The 17,820-nt window shown below is 39.5% G+C and overlaps 1 protein-coding gene across 5 annotated transcripts in view; it reads left to right on the top strand.

Annotated features, from left to right (window-relative positions):
- DIP2C (disco interacting protein 2 homolog C) overlaps window positions 1–17,820 on the top strand; it is a 288,411-nt gene that overhangs the window by 256,651 nt on the left and 13,940 nt on the right. For 3 of the 5 annotated variants that reach the window (XM_052692779.1, XM_052692777.1, XM_052692781.1), the window contains 2 exons: window positions 3,137–3,166; window positions 4,822–4,883. In XM_052692779.1, coding sequence (XP_052548739.1) covers window positions 3,137–3,166; window positions 4,822–4,883 — 92 coding nt within the window. The remainder of the gene's footprint in view (window positions 1–3,136; window positions 3,167–4,821; window positions 4,884–17,820) is intronic. The other 2 variants (XM_052692778.1, XM_052692780.1) reach the window with 1 other exon arrangement.

Below are 17,820 nucleotides of genomic sequence, written 5' to 3'. Positions count from 1 at the left end.
TTTTAGGGAGATGTGAGATCAGTTAAGACTCAGGTGTTTCAAGGGGAAAGTATACTGATTTTTCTGAAATGCTTTCACTGTTTTCCACCCCTTTGAGAAGAAGAAATGCGTGTGTGTATAAAACTTCATAGCAGAATTTGACCTTTTATTAAAGAGTACTTTGAAAAGGAAATCGTTATCATAATCTCTTTAGTACAAAAGAGCCTTAGCCTACCAAATGAATCATAATTTCAGGATTAGGATCACTGGCAGACTAGTGCAGTATCATTTGTATTCATTTCCGCTCAAATCTAGAGCAAATTTGCAATGTTTCTTTTGATGTAGTCACTTTGGACTAGATTTTTAGAGATATGCTTTTGATAATAAATAATTTTCTCCATCTTTAGGAATTAAATACCACTAATATCTGACTTTTCATAGATGTATGGTCACCAATAATTGTCCACGTATTTCTGAGATGAAAAGATTTTATCCAGCATATTTTAATTCTCATTAACTGGCATCTCTGCATTTCCAAGAGAGAGAAAAATAGATATGAAAAGTAACTGCTTTCTTACAACAGCACAGATGGTTCTCTAGGATTTTAGCTAATTTCCATTTAACACTTGAAATAAATAGAATTTTTTTTCAACCTCCTACTTAGTTTCAGTTAAGGAAGAATTTTGTTCAATTTTCCTCAGTTATCTCTAAAATGTACTAACTAATCTGCACAGGCTAGGGCAGGAGAGCAAGATTCATTTTGCTTCATTTAAGTCACCTTTAAGTTAGGCACCAATTAAGTTATCTCATCTACCCATCTATAGTCAGCGGAGACAAAAAAATGGATCCAAAGGGAATTGCCTTCAGTATCTTACATGCTCATCTTGGAATGAGATTCATCACCATCAGGGGACACTTCCTGCCTTACAAGTCACACTTTCTTCTATGATAGCTGAAATGCCGTGAAATGAATCCGTCACCATCTAGCAAAGGGAATATTGTTAGTAAATGTAGGGGTTAAAGGCAATGTTACTTTTTACTTAGCGACAGATCACGCTTTCTGGAGAGTCATCCACGTTAAGGTGGTAGGGGATTGCTCTGAGGAGTGATACAGGAGAGCACACACTTTATCAGACATATGATTCACACCTAGCAATGTGGCGCAGCTCTGGGTGAGTTCCCTCCAATTCAGTTTTCCCACCTTTCTTATGAGTCATGCCATGATTTTCTTTTCACAGCTCCAGCTGCTGTGCTTCTCTACTTGCAATTGTTACATATACATCAAAAGATTTATTTCTGAGCATCACTGGAGCAGGAGTAGACTCAGAAGTATAAACACTGACGCCACAACCCTAGGCAGCAAAACAAAACAATACAGTTATTTTTAAACTCTTGGGACTTCTGCTTGCCTGGTTGATGGCTTTTAGCTCTGGAGAGGGAAGCAGGGGAGAGCACACAGATGGGTCTTTGCTCGGTGGAAATGGGATACAGGCTGAGTACTGGCACGTGGTCATCCCTCCTGCTAACTTGGCCTGGCAGTCCTTGGTGCAGTTCCAATCTGCAGTATTTTCCCAGAGAATAAATGCTTGGCACGCATGCCTGGCACTTGGATGAGACAGAGATGGTTCCCTGGTGACACAGCGTGTGCGAGCAAGGCATTTGTTTATTCCAAAGGATGTGACTGGCAATGTAGGAGTTTTCAGACAGAAAATGGTTTCTAGTCTGTTTCATTTCTCTGAAAGCTACCTCCCATGTCCTAAGTATCAGATACCACAGGGGTGATGTTGTGGTTTTCCTGTTAGCAGCATGACAGATGCTCTCACTAAGTAATTGTGCACTGACAAATGGAGTCAGTCACTCATGCTTTGGATTCTGCTTCCTTAAAATGATGCTGAGACTTCAGGTTGATTGCTGTTTTTTAATACCTTAGTTAAAAGCCATACGAAGCTCTGACACAAAGTCCTCTCTGGACCTACAGTGTAGTCATAAGCAATGAATTATATGACTGATAAACTTCAGCAGTTCTCCCGCTTTGTTGCAGTTACATTGCAGTCTTGAATCTAGATTATTAATAATATTTCTATTTCGGGGTAGCAATGTAAAAAGCAGATCCATTCTATTTTTTAAAATGCTTCATCTTCCCCCACATTTAAAATACACCTATTTTTACATGCTGCTGTGGCAACTTCATGTAGTCTGTAACTTTGTGGGCATCAGGAAGCCTGATGAAAGGGATGTGGGATGGCAGTGCTCTGAGAACTGTTCATTTTCTCAGGCTGTAGGGCAAGTCCCACAGTGAACATCTGCATTGAGATATTCCATGTCACAGGAGCAGTGTAGAAGTCATCACTGTGTGTTGTGTCTTCATTGCATTATCAACTGTGGTGGTGAACAGATGGGTTTCTATTGGTTTTTAATTTTACTGTTTTATGTAAGTATTACACTGTGTATAGTGGCAAATAGACTAAGAATGAAGACTTAAAGAACTATGAAGGTGCTCCATTCAGCTATTATCTTGGAGTAATTAGATTATGACAGAAGCCTAGATTTTATTTCACTCTAGGAGCAGGCTTATCTGTGAGAAACAAGGCGTAAGTATCATCTTTCTTTGTTGTACACTAATTTTTTTTCCTCCCAAAGAGAGCTTTCTTTTGGTTTCCGCAGGACATCGCGTACAAACTTCTAGTAATGAAATGACAGACCCAGAATACCTGTCTCAATGAACGTACATAATGATAGCAAGGCCGCAGTGTTCACCGACTTCTTCACCAAAAAAAAAAAAAAAAAAGGAAAGAAAGAATAAGAAATAAATCAGTATGCTAGACACGTGTTTTCCACTAACAACATTGTCTGTAGTGTCCTAAAACCATTGAAGTCTGTTTGTCCAAGGTTAGCAGTCTACAGCTGTCTCTTCTGTTGCTCTACTAAAATGTTGACACCTCATTTTTTACTTTTTTTAACCTTTAATGGTATAATGATTAATTTGTAAGATTCCTGTATTTGACATTGTTTTTCTTTTTATTTTACTCCCTGCTTTTTGCATTCTCTTCTTTTTTTTTTTTCCTCCCACCCTTCATTCCCATTTTTTACTATTATTTTCGTCTTGTGTTACCTTCTTTCCTTCTCTCCCTCATCCCTGCTATTCCTGCTGCTATAGCCTCACAGGCTGGGGAAGCTGGCCGAGCAGGTAGGGGATTTTCATGTTCCCTCAATACCCACCTATCAGCTTCCAACAGTGGGACAGACTAGAAATTGAGTCTGGAGATTGGGGATTTTCAGATCCTTTTATGAAATTGTATGAGTCCATTTCAGCTTTATCTGGATGCAGGTTTCATCAAATACTAGTTTTCTGTTGTAACTATTTCATTCACACTAAAAATAACAAATACCATAGTGTCTTTGATTTTCAAACTCAACTGTTTCCATTATTTTATAAACCAATTCAGGTTTAGTTTTATTTTTTAAAGATAACCAATTATTTTCTTGTTTTTGTTTCTAACATTGCATCTATTTGAAATAAGCTCTCCACTCAGCACTAGTCTGTTACACTGCTGAGTTTACTAGTAGACTCAAAATTGTGTCGTTAATAGCTAGAGAGGATATTGTATCTTGTATTGTGTATAACAAGCTAAAGAGGCTAACATGCATGTGCAGCTCTGTTACTCTCTTTCTCCTCTGGTGACGGGTCACTGTCAGTGTTTGTACAGTATCAGTTGGTAGTGATAGCTCTTTCCCCTTTAGATACAAGACTATGTATTCATTTAATTCTGTCACAATTTCTGATGCTGAACAAATTGTGAAACTACTAGCCAGCATTGCAGAAACACAGAATTTAGTGCCAGACATTCCTAATGGGAAGAATTGTGCACAGCAAAATATGCCACCAGGACAGAAGTCACTATCTGCTGTTTTAAATAACGTAGATCTAAGTAACTAATAAAGGAGTTCCTGCTTTTGTAGCTCACTAGGGCTAGGTGAATTTATCTGCTGAAAGGAAGATTCCAAAGTTCCAATGTTCCAAAATGAAGTTGTGCTTTTCTTCTAGCTTTCTACTTAGCAGTGATGTGAACTATGCAGCAGAGAAAAGAGCCCTACAGAGGCTACAAAGACTACAGCACTGAAAATTTGTGTGTTCTACAGTGATGGGGTTGAAGTCTTGGATAAGGGAAAATCATGGCAGGTTACAAGACTGCAGCAAAACTATGAGTGGAAAGGCCTACAAGACTATCATCTCTGCACAAAACAATACTAAAATTAGTCTACTGTTATTCAAGTAACTAAATATGCCATCAAACAAAAGGTTTAAATTATGATATGGAAGACTGAAAAGGAACAGAATAATTCCTTATAGATCTTCAGTCCACATATGTTCATGTCATGCGTGCTACCTTTAATATCTTTAGCTTCAAATATATTCTCTGTTGCATGTATGGAAGATTCTCAGTAAATCATGCTTCACGTTCCTGACCATGTGCTTCTGCCATTTAACTGTGTCTCCTCAGCCGTTTCCGCATTCCTTTAGATGACAAAATGTGTGTAACATTTTTGTATGTATCCACGTGCTGATTTCTTGGCCTTCTGTAGCAATTTAAACCTCTGTGTACATGTGTTTGGTTAAATAGTACAGCCGCTTGATGTTTTTACCAACCACAAGGTACCTGACGGTAGGTATGGGTGCTCTTTCTGACTCTAAAGCTGAGCTTTGTTTGATGAACAGCTTAAATATAACTTGTCATTTGATTAGTGTAATTAGCAGTGAAATGAATGTCAGTTATTCGGGGAGTAAATCTTTTTTCTCCTCCCAGTCTCCAAGTTCTGATTAGCTGATATTGTTGTTTGCAGGGAACGTCTGGACCGGATCCAACCACAGTCTATGTTGATATGAGGGCACTGAGGCATGACAGGTCGGAACCACCTTTTTCTTTTTCTATAATAAATACAAAACAGATTTTCCAGCAAGAAATCTACTTCAGCACTCTGCATGTTGAAAGCTTTTGTAATCCTCCTGAATTGTTTGTGTTAATTCCTACCAGTGAGCTGAAATAGTTACTTTTATTAGCTGGTTAATTAATTAACATGACCATTGATAAAACTGAAGCATTTGGCATAGCTGCTGTTAACTAACAAGATTCCCAGCTTCTCAGGGTTCCCTGACACGTGTTTCAAATGGGCAGTTCCTAAGAAATGGGTTCCTCTTGGGCCTATTGGCTTCACAGATGTGTTTCTCCTTGGCAAGGCCAGTGAGGAGATTGTGAGGGGATTTGGCTGTTATTCTTAATACTGTAAGACTATGAGGGATTATTATTTACTTCAGACGTTGTGAGCAACCACATTCTGTAACACTGGATGTCTTCTATCTTTAATGTTAGATAATCATATAGCAAATGACAACTAAAATTTTTCATTGGTGTTACTCAGGAGATGTATGAAATCTTCTGGATACAGAGGAGCTTGTAATTTCATGCATAATTTTAGAAAATACCTATGCATGTATGTTTCACTTTTCCAATGTCATAGTCAAAAGTCTAGCAGGTAGTCTCAACGTTTTCTTTTGACAAAACAGAGCTTTCAGTTAATTCTGGAGGAAATAAACATTTAATTGATTATGTTCTCCAGTCTCGGTGCCATAAAAATCATAATCCCAATAAGGCCTCTTTTTTTTTTTTTTTTTTTTTTTTTTTTGCTCTTTGTCTTTTGCCCTTCATAAAAACTTAACAGTGGAGAATTTGTTCCTCTTTAGGCAAGTATTGACTTTCATATCGATAAAGTGACTGGGTCAGCTTTCAGGGTACAGAGCTCAGGGCAGTACTGGCACTTTCCCATGCAGCCCCATGAGTATTTCATAAATGCAAGTCAGAACAGAGGCTTGCAGGCTCGCACTGTAGGCAACACGCAGATTCTAACTTGAGCCAAGCTTTGTTCTGTTCAGCATACACAGTGCTGAACTCACATACTCAGTTTTCTCTTCCATGTATATCGTGGTGCCAGGCTGAAGAGGGTTGGGGATTTGTCTTGCATGTGCACAGACGTCCTGTTCAGAGCTGCCTGCCTGGAACCCCTGTAGTGAAGAGACAGTGGTTGATTTTGGGGTGTGATTATCCTGTTCTCTTCTAAGTGTTCAGTTTAAGAAGAGATTAATTGGACTCACAAGTGTGTGCTTTCTTCCGTTAGCTCTAAAAGAAGCATAGAATAGTTAAGTGAAATATAAATACAGGTATTTTCCTATAGCACATAGAACTTGGCAGGTGAAAGAAAGGAACTGTGAGATACTTGACACTCCCACCATTTTTTTCTTCCTTTTGCACACTCTGTTACCAAAGTAATACTCATGTTTGATCTGTTCTTTATGATGCTGCTGCCTACGTAACCCAGCAATCTTGGGGTACCTGACTCTACAACTGCAGTGCTGTGTAGGCATGCTTATACTCAGCATAAGTAAAAGAAGTATTCTGTCACTGTTGTATCATGAGTTTGTCATCTGTGCAGTGCACTGCAGAAAGTAGGTTTACATGAGAAGTTGAAAGATTTACGTTTTAAAACAGTTGTGAGAAGTGTAGCTTTTCTTTCTCAAAGCCAAACTAATTTTATGACTGGGATAAAACTCATCAAGTCTAAAGTGGTCCCCTGGACTCCTTCTGTGGTTTGTGAAAAGGGACACACACCACTGGTGTAATGCAGCTATTTTGGACGTACATCAGCACGGGATGCATTGCCCTTTGACATGCCTTTCTTTCTATATTGATGAGGAAGGGAGTTTACACAACTAACTTAAACCTAACATTTGTTTTTCAATAGAGACTTTAAGGTGAGACTTCTGTTTCCCCAAAGTGTTTGTGTTGATCTCAGAGCTCTTAAATGGTTGAAGCTAAGTTGAACACAAGGTAGGTGTATATCCATTAGTGCCATTCGAGTGCAGGAGAAAGAGCTATTGAATCATTAAAAATAAAGTTGTAGTTACAAAGGGGAAGGATAAAGCTGAAGGATAAATGTCATTCTCTGGAGATATTCAAGATCCATTTGGATGCTTTTCTGTGCAACCTGCTCTAGGGAACTACTTTAGCATTGGGTTGGACTCAGTGATCTCCAGAAGTCTCTCTTAGACTTTGTGATTCTGTGATTTAGTTTTATAACAATAGCAATAATTTTAATCAACAAAAAAATAACTTTATTTGACGTAATCTCTTCACACTTGCTGTTTGTAACCATTTTAATGGAACTCAATGCCACTATCACTTAGCAGCAACTGAGATTGGTTTACATAGCTGTGAGAGTGTACGACCCGATGAGGCTTTGCAGGTCAGCCCCTCCCAGCAGTATGGAAAGATTGCACAAATTGCACTGTGCACGTAATGCTTTTTTTTTTTTTTTTTTTTTTTTTTTAATATATTTCTCAAGATGGACGCATTTGGAGTTTCAGGAAAATCCTGCTGTGAGGTGCAACCATCCAGGCATTGACAAGCATCAGTTCCGACAGTAGAAGAAGAACTGAATTGCCTAACCATGAGCATCTGGTACAATTTTAGTGCTACAGTTACTCCATCAGGGCTTGCCTGATGAATTTGCTAACACTAATCAGATGTCCCATCGCCCTGTGCTTTCTTAGTTGGCATTAGATTCCTCTGTTTGGGAAACTGAGCAACATCTTAACAGCAAGAGTATGCAGCCCTTGTTTGTTCTTGGTCGTCAAGATTGTTCTACTCATGTCACTGAGTTTCTCTCAGGGCGGGCAAGAAAGATAACATCAGGAAGAATGAGCAGCAAAAACAGGCAAGTCCCAGCTGTGCTGCTTATTAAAGAAAAAGGCAAGGAAGGATCCCTGAGTTAGCAACAGGTGACTGATAAAGAAAAAAAGAAAAAAAGAAGGTAGTTGACAAAACTAGCCACTTCATCAAACTGAGCTAGGTTTCATGGACGCTCCAAAATAAATCTTCCTTTCACATAGGCAGGGGAAAAGAGTCCTTTAAAATGTTCTTCAGGAGATCAAGCTGGATTTTCAAATGTTATTTTGGCTGCAAGTTGTATTTAGGTTGTTTCTGATGGGCAAGAATGAAGACTTCCAACCAGTGTTAATTAAACCGTTCTCAGTTTTAGTTGGTAGAATCATAGAATCAACCTTAATTATCAACCTTTCCAACCTTATGTTGGAAAGACCTCTGAGATCATCTAGTCCAACTGTGCACCCACCACCAATGTTGCAGATCCAAGGACGTGATCTTCATCTCATTGGCCTCAGCCCAGTGATGCAGCCTTTCCAGATTGCTCCGTAGGGCTTCATGACCGGTCACCAGCTGGATGTGACTCCATCACCACCTCTCTCTGGACCTGGCTCCCCAGGCTGTTCTTTACCCAGCAAAGAGTGTACCTGTTTATGCCACGGGCTGCCAGCTTTCAGGAAGGCTGTGGGAAAAAGTGTCAAAGGCTTTGCTGAAGCCTAGGTAGACTATGTAAACAGCCTTTTCCTCATCCACCGGGTGAGTCACTCCATCATAGGAGGAGATCAGGTTGGTCAAGCAGGACTTGCCTTCTGTGAACCCATGCTGGCTAGGCCTGATCTCTCAGTTGTCCTTCAGATGCCATGTGATCACTCTCAAGATGATCTGTTCCATAAACATTCCTGAGATATTTCATATCTGTTTTCATAAACCCACATATCCTTACCTTTTGATCTTGTCTCTAATTCCAGCATTCTCTTTAGCTAAATAATAATTGCACTTAATTATCATTCATAGAATCACAGAATGGCTTGAGTTGGAAGGGACCTTAAAGATCATCAAGCTCCAACACCCCTGCTGGGGCAGGTTTACTAACCGTGAGATCAGGCAGCCCGGGAGCCCATCCAACCTGCCTTGAACACCCGCATGAATATGGCATCTGCAGCTTCCCTTGGGCCACCTGTACCAGTGCCTCACCACCCTCTGAAAAAAGAATTTTCCACCTAACATGTAACCTAAATATTCCTTTTTTTCAGTTACCCTTTATCCTATCACTGTCAGACCATCAGCCTCCCAAATTCAAATGATTTTAATTTCATCAAGTTCAGACTGTTGGGTTGTTTTGTTTCTTTTTTCTTTCAGTACAGTCAAATAAAAACAGTATTCAATCTATTAAACCCTTTTCTAGCTTGCTACATTTCCCTTTGAGCTGCATATAGTAATAATGGGATGCTCGGATAGTTTGCCACAGGCTCAGTGGCAAAGACAGCTGGCACCAAGCAGGGAGCCAAATCCAGATGTAGGATATCACCAGGTAGAGGCAGTGGGATGTAATTTGGTTCATTTTTTATTCTGGCAGTTACTGATGATGCAGCATGTGGCATCCAAGATCTTTCATTGAAATATCCCCATTCCATCATTAGAATTAATTATTTTATTCGTATTTCCTACTGTACTCATTAAAAAAGCAGTTAGTGGATCTGTAAAAATATCTTGTCTTTTTATGTGGTCTCTGACATCTTTGTGCCATGGATGTAAATCACTGAATCTCTTCAAAACTAAAAATAACTGGCCTTTGTGTATGCAGACTTGATTTTCTAGGAAGCTATTTGTATGTTATGCTAAATCTGTTTTTCTCATACTTCTGGAGTATTCAGAGAGCTCTGAACTTTATTAGCCAAACTGGGAAATATTGTTCCCTTGATGTGGTAAAGGGAATGAGAATGGAAGATTGGAGTTCCATTTGCTAAGAAAAGAAGAGAACAGTGATAGAGTTTCAGAGAGATGTGAAAACAGTTACTTAGGTTTTATTATTATGGATTGTTTATATACTGATCCCAGTCTCAAATGCAGACTGTCAAAAAGAATCAGCAAAGGCTTTGCCTCCATTTTAATGTATTCCAGCAGTTCAGACTTCATGCAGGAAAAGAAAAATAGCCTTTTATCCTAGCTGTCAATAGTTTGTTATTCTGCGCCGTATTTTATTGAAACTTTCACATTGTGTGTACATTTTTTTTGAGTAATACCAAGCAACAAAACCACAGGAGTTTTTTCTGGTTCTTGAACACTTCTTTTCCATCTCCCTTGAAGAATACTCCTACTGCAAGGTTACCAGACAAAAGAACTACTTAGCTAAATTATTATGTAAGCTACAGTCACAGCAGTGTGCTGCAGCACAGTCACAACATGAAGGTTAACATTTTATGGACACGTAGTGGAGAAAATAGACTGGAGGGATACATGTCAGAAAGAGTCATGCTAATGACAAGTGACAATAAAATAGTTACCTTTTGTGAAGCATTAATTGATTAACCATACTTGAAAGCAAGTTACCAGTGGTTACTAAAAAGAAACGTTGATAACCGCTCCCTCGTGCTCTGGGGAGCATTGCTTTTTCCCACTCTTGTAGTAGGTTACAGTGCACAGAATCCATTTGTAGGCTACAGAAAATGCCATTTTTCAATAATTCACTCTGTGTGGGATTCTGAAGGGGTAATATGAATATATTATTGTCCCCTTGGACACACGGTCGCTTTTTGCTCTACAGTGAGATTTAATAGGTGCAGTGTGTGGAGTTTGTTGAGTTTGGGAGCGCTGGGTCCCTACCTGGGGAGCTGTTCCAAACACTGACCTGACAAATCACCAGAGCAGCAAGCTCTCCTACAAATTGCACTGTGTCAGGTGCCACCTCCAGCAGTGCTGCTGTAGTCATCCTGAGCTCTGAGGATCATCTGCTACAGGTCACTTTACTTCCAATTTCACACATTATTTATGCATCTTTTTTAGACTGTCCATTGCTGTTTGGTTGTTTTTCTATTAGCACAGGGACAGATTTTCTTGGAAGAATGAAAAGCTTTTCACCCTTATAAAATCAACAGAGAAGTTAACTCTGTTGTAAGAGGAAAAAGGGTTGAGATCCTTAAAATCAAGCCTGACACCCTCTAGGTTTTAATTAGGCCAAGTTTTAATTAGTCTAACTTGTGATGCAGTTTGGTTTTGAGGATTCTATGTAGAAATGTATGGATTTAGGGGTATTTTGCACACTATCATCTTGTAGAATCTCATCAACAAGTTTAAGCTGTTACATTACTGGTAAAAACCCTCCTTGTTCTTCATGTTCCTTTAGGCAAAAATACAGCATTAGCCTTTTAGTGACGTTGTATTTTGTTTCTGTCCCCCACATCCCATTGGTAGTATTTCCTATGACAAACAAAAGAAAAGTTTGTCCTGGATGGTGAGTTTAACAAAACTTCCTACTTCTGACTTGGAGGTGAAGTCCTGGGGTGCCTGCCCTGGAGGAACCATTGCTGCCTGCAGAGGGGATGAGCCAAGAGCTATGCTCAGCATCTGCTGTTATTTGGAGAACAGCTGACAACCTGGACTGCTGAAGGGGAGCAAACTGTTTAAACATCATCTAAGGGGTTGCTCTGTTTATATGAGAAAATCCAGGGTTGTAACAAAAAAAATACCAATTCTAAGGGCTTTTAAAGATGTCTTATGTTTCCAGGCATAAACCAAGTTCTGTTGTAGGGCAGGAGAAAAGGACAAACATCCCATAACTTTTAGATGGAAACTCACCCCCTCTTGTCCTAATCAGGTGGACTTTCTGAGTTATGAGGGGAATGGGACTCTCACAAAGCAATTTCTGTGCTCTGTAAGGATGGATTACTAGTCCTGGAGGTATTTCCTCCCTTGAAACAAGTCTGTTTTTCTTTGAGAAGGGCTTCATCAAGGGAACATAATGTTGATTTTAGTGGAATAGGACAATAAGAGCTGGATCAAGTGGTGGCTTTTGAAGGAGGATGTGGTTTATACCTTAACTATAAATTGAGAAATTCCACTTACACTTCCCTGAAAGAAGAAAGGAATACTGTCACCTGTACCAAGACAAAGGGAAGACAGAAGCCTTATCTTTCCAGGATTGTTGTACTGCAGTTTTACATTTACTTAATTGTTTGCAAGTGCCATTTGCACATCATTCTCCAGACATTAATAATAGAACTAGATGGAAAATGGTTCAAGTTTTGTTTTGGCAAATCTGTCAGCCTCCAAATAACATTCCAGCTTATTAAAACACACCAACATTTTTATTCCTGAAGAAATCTGATGTTGTTAAAAAAAAAAAAAAAAAAAAAAAGGAATTCCCAATTTCAGTATACTGAGCTTCTGTTGGTGTCCTTATTCCTACCAGAGCTGGGAATTGGTACAGCAAGGTGGCAGGTCGCCATTCTATGGAAGATTTTTTTAAGTTCTTCTATTTTCATTTTGTCTTTCTCTCTGCCACCAGTCTGACCATACAGTTACAGGAATGTCTGCATAATGAAGAGAAAAAGGAATTTTCATTCTTCCATTTCCTTTAAAGATAACATGTTACATGTTTGAGTTTTAAAGACAGTATATTCAGCAGTATATTTTGCTTTGTTTTCCTTATTTTTTATGTATACTAATGGAGCATTAAACAAGTAGAGACTGCTTCAGTAGTTGAGGAAAAATGTGTAAGAACATGTAATGAACACTTAGAAATTTGGAGCAAGCCATTGTAATTTCTGCAGACCTCACTGCCATGTGCTCTAAGAGATGTATCTCCTGAAGTGCTTTGCATCTGTGTTTTCTTTGTCCTCTTTCCTTGTCATCCTTCACAGGAGGATGGAGCCTTTGCTCTCCCACTTACTGACAGTTACTTGCCATGAATAATTCAGCAGTGGGTGATGTGCCTGGGGGCTACCCATGGGAAATGGGCTCCCACCTCTGTGACCCGCTGCAGTCCACCAGCCTCAGGCCCTCACTGGACTCAGGTTGTCAGCACTCTGTAGCTGTGTGAATTCTGAGTAATTTGAGTGTGAGAGCTCAGAAGAACTGTAAAAACACCCTATATTTATATAAGGATCCCTTCCTAACTTTGTTAGAGACGCAATATTCTTTCAAGTAGTTGTATTCAATGGCTCTTAATATACTGCTTCAAGCCTTGCATATTAGCCTGAAGTTTGTATATATATGTGTGTGTGTGTGCATCTGTTTGTAGATGAGCTTATTTACATGAAGAGTGTGAAGCTCAACCAGGGTTCCCCATAAGTCTCCTGTGGCAAGGGTGGTCCCTTCACAATGACTTGAAGCATCCAGGGCTCTGCAGCACTACTGAGCTTTCAGCAAAGCCTTTCTTCTTTCAGTCTGTCTGTAGTTTTAATTCCACTGAATCAGTGTTTGTATGTTAAACTTCTCTGTGCACAGGAAATGATACTGGTGATTGATAAGGAGAGGGAATCCTCCAGTAAGTTCCTCTGCAATAATGCAGGGTACCTGCTCCGTGCATCAGCTGGTGATGTGGATTTGGAAGCTTGCAGTACTATAAGGAGGCTTACAAAGGAAGACTTGATTTCAGAACTTTCACCTTTCAAAACACTTTGTGAATGTAGAGAACATGAATATTGCATCCGGGAAGCTAAAATTCCATCATTTGTTAATAACAAATAGGGTAATTCTGTACCTGAAAAATTATTTCAGGTTTCAAATCATTATAATGAAAGCTTTCCCTAGGTGTGGAGTCTCGTTTTCCTCAATTAGAACAGGGAACATAAGAGATCATGAAATAGAAAAAGCACATTATATAAAACAAAGTAATCAGCCCACAACAGTGGTTATGAAAAGTGCTGTAAAAACAATTAGCAATAAACAGTGAGTCCTGGGAGGTTTGTAATCTAAATAGAAAGCTGAAGGCTGAAAGCAACACTACACCTGGTTTTGCAGATACAAACCTGAAACTCAGAGAAGAGAGATGCTGTTTCTGATGGGACATGTGTACAATCAGTGAATATACAGATGGTATAGTATAGCCAGGAGTTTATCTAACGTAATTATGATACTAGAAGTAAGTAGAGTAAGGAAAAGAGGACACTCACCCTATCCTGGTCTTGCACAACAAACTCCAGTGAAGCAGATCTCCAGAAGAGACCCTTCCCCCTGGCAGTCAGCTCTTAAATGGGTCTAGGAGGGGTGCAGCCTGGCTCCACCCTTTCCTGCAGAACAGGTGAATTGCCTTCACTGGTGCTCCCTCATTGCTTGCCTCAGGTGATTAATCTGGCCAGGGGCCAGACTGAGTTCTCTGGAGTCCCAGACCACTTGAAGTAGTTGTGTATTAGACTTTACAGTTTAACAAATTGAATGTGATGAATGTGATGCACATATACTGAAAGCTGAATATTGTGCAGTGGTTTAAGGAGGAAAACAGAAAAAAAAAAAGAGATTTATTTTTACATTTGCCCATAGCTATATATGATAAAATTACTTTTTTAATTCCCTGAAGCTTTGAATATCCATTTCCTGAACCTGAATTCCTGCCTCATTTTCATTCTTTTGCAACTTTCTGCATTGTCTTAAACCCTTGTATAACCTCTTCTGCTCCTTTATCCAAACATATGCAGGATAGGAAGCTGTTTCCCTTTCACCTCAGGAAATTTGGGACATGAAATATAACTTAGATTTATAGTGAAGCAAGTCTTTGCATTAAAGGAAGTGATTTAGTGCTAATTCTTTAACTGAACTTATTGGTAATGGATTTAGCAGGATTAAAATATGTCCTAGATGTACAGTAGATGTCATGGTTGTTCATTTTGTTGGCTAAAGTTTGTTTCAATCAAAAAATGCCCTTTTTCAGTCTCGGTTGTTTTTATCCGTTATCTAAATTTCTCATACAATGAGAAGAAAACTGTTTTGAAGAAACCAGGATGGTGTACAGAAAGTCTTCTTCATTATCTAGATTTTCCCTTCAGCCAAAGTGCTCAGGTGTGCCATTTTCTGGCAGTTTCAACTGGGAACTTCATCTTGAAGCTTCTCATAGAATTATAGAATCATAGGGGTTGGAAAGAACCTCTGGGGATCATCAACTTCAGCTCCCCCACTAAAAACAGATTCCCTATAGTAGCTTGAGCAGGAAAGCATCAAATGATCTCATTGATCCATATTTCCATTTTAGAGTACAGTGAGCTCATTGCCTTGTAAATTCCAGAATAGTTTATGTGCAGTTTATTGTTTGAGTAAAGAGAGTCCTGAAAGTGTTGAACTTCAAAGGGTTTTTTCAGTAGTGGTGTATGTCTGAGAAATGTTGCTGATGGCAGTGGCTGATGGCATTCGAGAGTTCCTGGCTGTTTCAGTTGTAACTGGGAAGTCACTGGTTTATATAGCTACACAGAGGTACAGGTCTCAGACATTAAATTCCTTTAAATTAGATTTTGGTTAACATTTCCAATGAAATAAATGTGTTTTTGTTTTTTTTTTTCACTAGAAAAGATGATTTTGTTGAAGTTGAAAGAGTCAATTTTGACAGATCTTTACAGCTTAAGAAACAAGATTAAATGGTCAAAGCGCCCTACTTTAACTTTTGAATTTTTGCTCTTGATGGTGTTTAAAACATTTTTAGTTTGGAGAGTTAATGAAGCTACAGTTAAAAAAAAAATTAGATAGAATCTCTTTGTCTGACCTGCAGCGTTTTTTCTGTCTACATGTTTTCATTTTTCACCTCTTTGTTCCAGCTTAATATGCAACAATTTTCAAAACATGTTTCTTGCATGATAAGAAAATATCCACTTTTTCCCCACAAGGTCAACTTGTAATGTAAGATGATGATCAGCAAGAAATAATAAGTCTGAAATGAAACCAAGGTTCCCATCATATCTTCTTGCTGCAGAAGGTTTTTGGCTAAGGGGAGGACTTAGGGATATATATTGATGTTTTTGTATTTTCAGTGTATTTTCAGTATATGGTAGGCTGTACTTAAATCATGCTGTATCTGATTTCCTTTAGCTTTTGTTGCTGAAGTTTTTCAAATGTGAAAAATCAGCTGCTGAAAAACATACCATCCTAACAGAAGAACTAAGAATTAAGAAATGAAAAAGGTGGACTTCCGTGCTGGTGTGACTGCAAAGTTCCAGACAGGAGGAAGAATTATAAGAAAGGGTTGGTAGGGTAGACAGGGAATGAGAGCTTGATGTTGGAAAATGCTTTGGTGCACAGCCTGGCTGACAGCAGAGGATGCTTGGCACACTGACATGGGGGTGGGGGAGAAGTATGAGGCTCAGCTTGTGGGAGTGACTGTAAAGGAAAGACAAAAGTTCAAGGGGTGGGATTTTGCCATGTGTTAGGGTAGAGCCAAAGTCTTTACCTGTTCAGCAAGAAAAGGGGAAACATTTTTCTAATTTTACGTGGAGAACTACTCAGAAATAATAAGAGGAAGCTAAGAAAAATTCCTGCCAAACAGGACAGTAAAAAGACCACGAGGTACATTCAGTTGAGAAATTAATTCTGAAGGGAAGTAGGAGAAGCCCCATCATTTGAAATGCTGTAACAGGAGTAGACGAAGCACTCAAAGAGCACTGCGGGGAGTAGCCTTTTTTGGCAGGGAGCGGGACTGGAATGACCTAATAGCTTCTTTCCATCTCTATTAGAATCAAAGAGCCTGAAGTCTTTCCCAGTGCAACAACACAGCTGTGTTTAAAGGTTTTCCCAATTTTGGCATCATAACACTGGTTACTACCACCTTGCATGTTCCAGGCCCTTCAGATTCCCCAGACCTTACTTAATTACTCTGCTGACAGATTCCTTGATTTGTGAGAGTACCAGCTAACTGTGGAATATATTTGGAGTTTTTGTCACCGGATAGAAAAAGGAACCTCAGCGTAATCTGCAACTCCATGTGAACAGTTGGGCAGAAAGGCACTGTTCCTGTATTTCAGTATCCCCTGCACTGCTCAGTACAATGCCGGTTAGCTGTAGGTTGCCAGCTTTCATTCTGAAGTCAGACTTCAGTTCTGCTTTTCTGTCATAAGAGTTTGATTTGAAGGAGATAAAATCCATCCATCCAATGTATTAAATAGTAATGAGAAAAATAACTCAAGCCCTCACTGTTGTTTTGACTACATTTTCAATTTAATCCCGTTAGGCAGGCTTTGAAATGTAAGCAGATTTCTCAACTGCAGAGCACCAGTTCAAAATCTTTTCTTAAGAAAAAAAGACTGATTCTTTGGAGCCAAAGAAGAAAATGTTAAAAATCATACTCTCCCATGCCCTGCTGTATAAATACTGCAGGTTCCTTGCACATCATCTTTGCTAATAGCAATGTAACAGTACAAGCATTCTTAAGCATCTTCTGCTTCTTCTCCCCAGTGAGATGTTTTGGTTGGAGAGAAGCTCCATGTTTTCCCTGCGTTCGGTCACTCATTTCTGTTTTCCCTCTCAGCTTGGCTGCAAACCGCCAGAAGGTGCAAATATAGCTTTCACACCCAAGGGCAACACTTTGATCCCACCCACTTGATTTCCAGGCTCTTTGCCCAGCCTGGCACTGCTGCCATACTCTGCTCTGCCCTTCCCAGTGTGACTTGAAGACAACAGAAGGCAGCAGGAGGGCTCTGGGTTCACTTTGTAAGAGACCTTTTGTGCCCCCCAACGAAGGAACAGTGGAGTGCTGCATTGAAACGTGACTTGCCCTTCCTGCAGCTCTGATGCCTGGGAGCATGTTGTGATTATTTGTGAAGTTCCTACTTAGAGAAACACAGTCAGAAGGAGCTATGAGTCCCCTGGCCAGCATCAGCAGTGTGACTCGGGTGGAATTTCTCAGCATTTATCACAGGTGTAATGCTCTCTGGGCTCTGCCTGCTGCTGCCAGCGCACACCTGGGGCTGTAAGGAATGGAAGGTGCACAAGGTCTCAGACATGTCTGCTGCCTGTCAGTGAAAAATGGAAATCTCCTGGGGGAGCAGCAGGAACAATTGAATTATTTTATGATGAGACAGAGTAAAACTCATTTAAAAGTTATTGCATAATGTCCATAATTTATTTGCAGTGCTAGTCCCTGTAGAGTTAGTAAGACTATTATGCACTTAAAATTAAGTATGCACATAGGAGATGGTAGCAGCAGAAT

This window comes from Tympanuchus pallidicinctus, unplaced genomic scaffold (genome assembly GCF_026119805.1).
Source record: "Tympanuchus pallidicinctus isolate F22 unplaced genomic scaffold, pur_lepc_1.0 scaffold3, whole genome shotgun sequence".
Lineage (NCBI taxonomy): Eukaryota > Metazoa > Chordata > Aves > Galliformes > Phasianidae > Tympanuchus > Tympanuchus pallidicinctus.
This window is presented reverse-complemented; position numbering and strand designations above follow the sequence as displayed.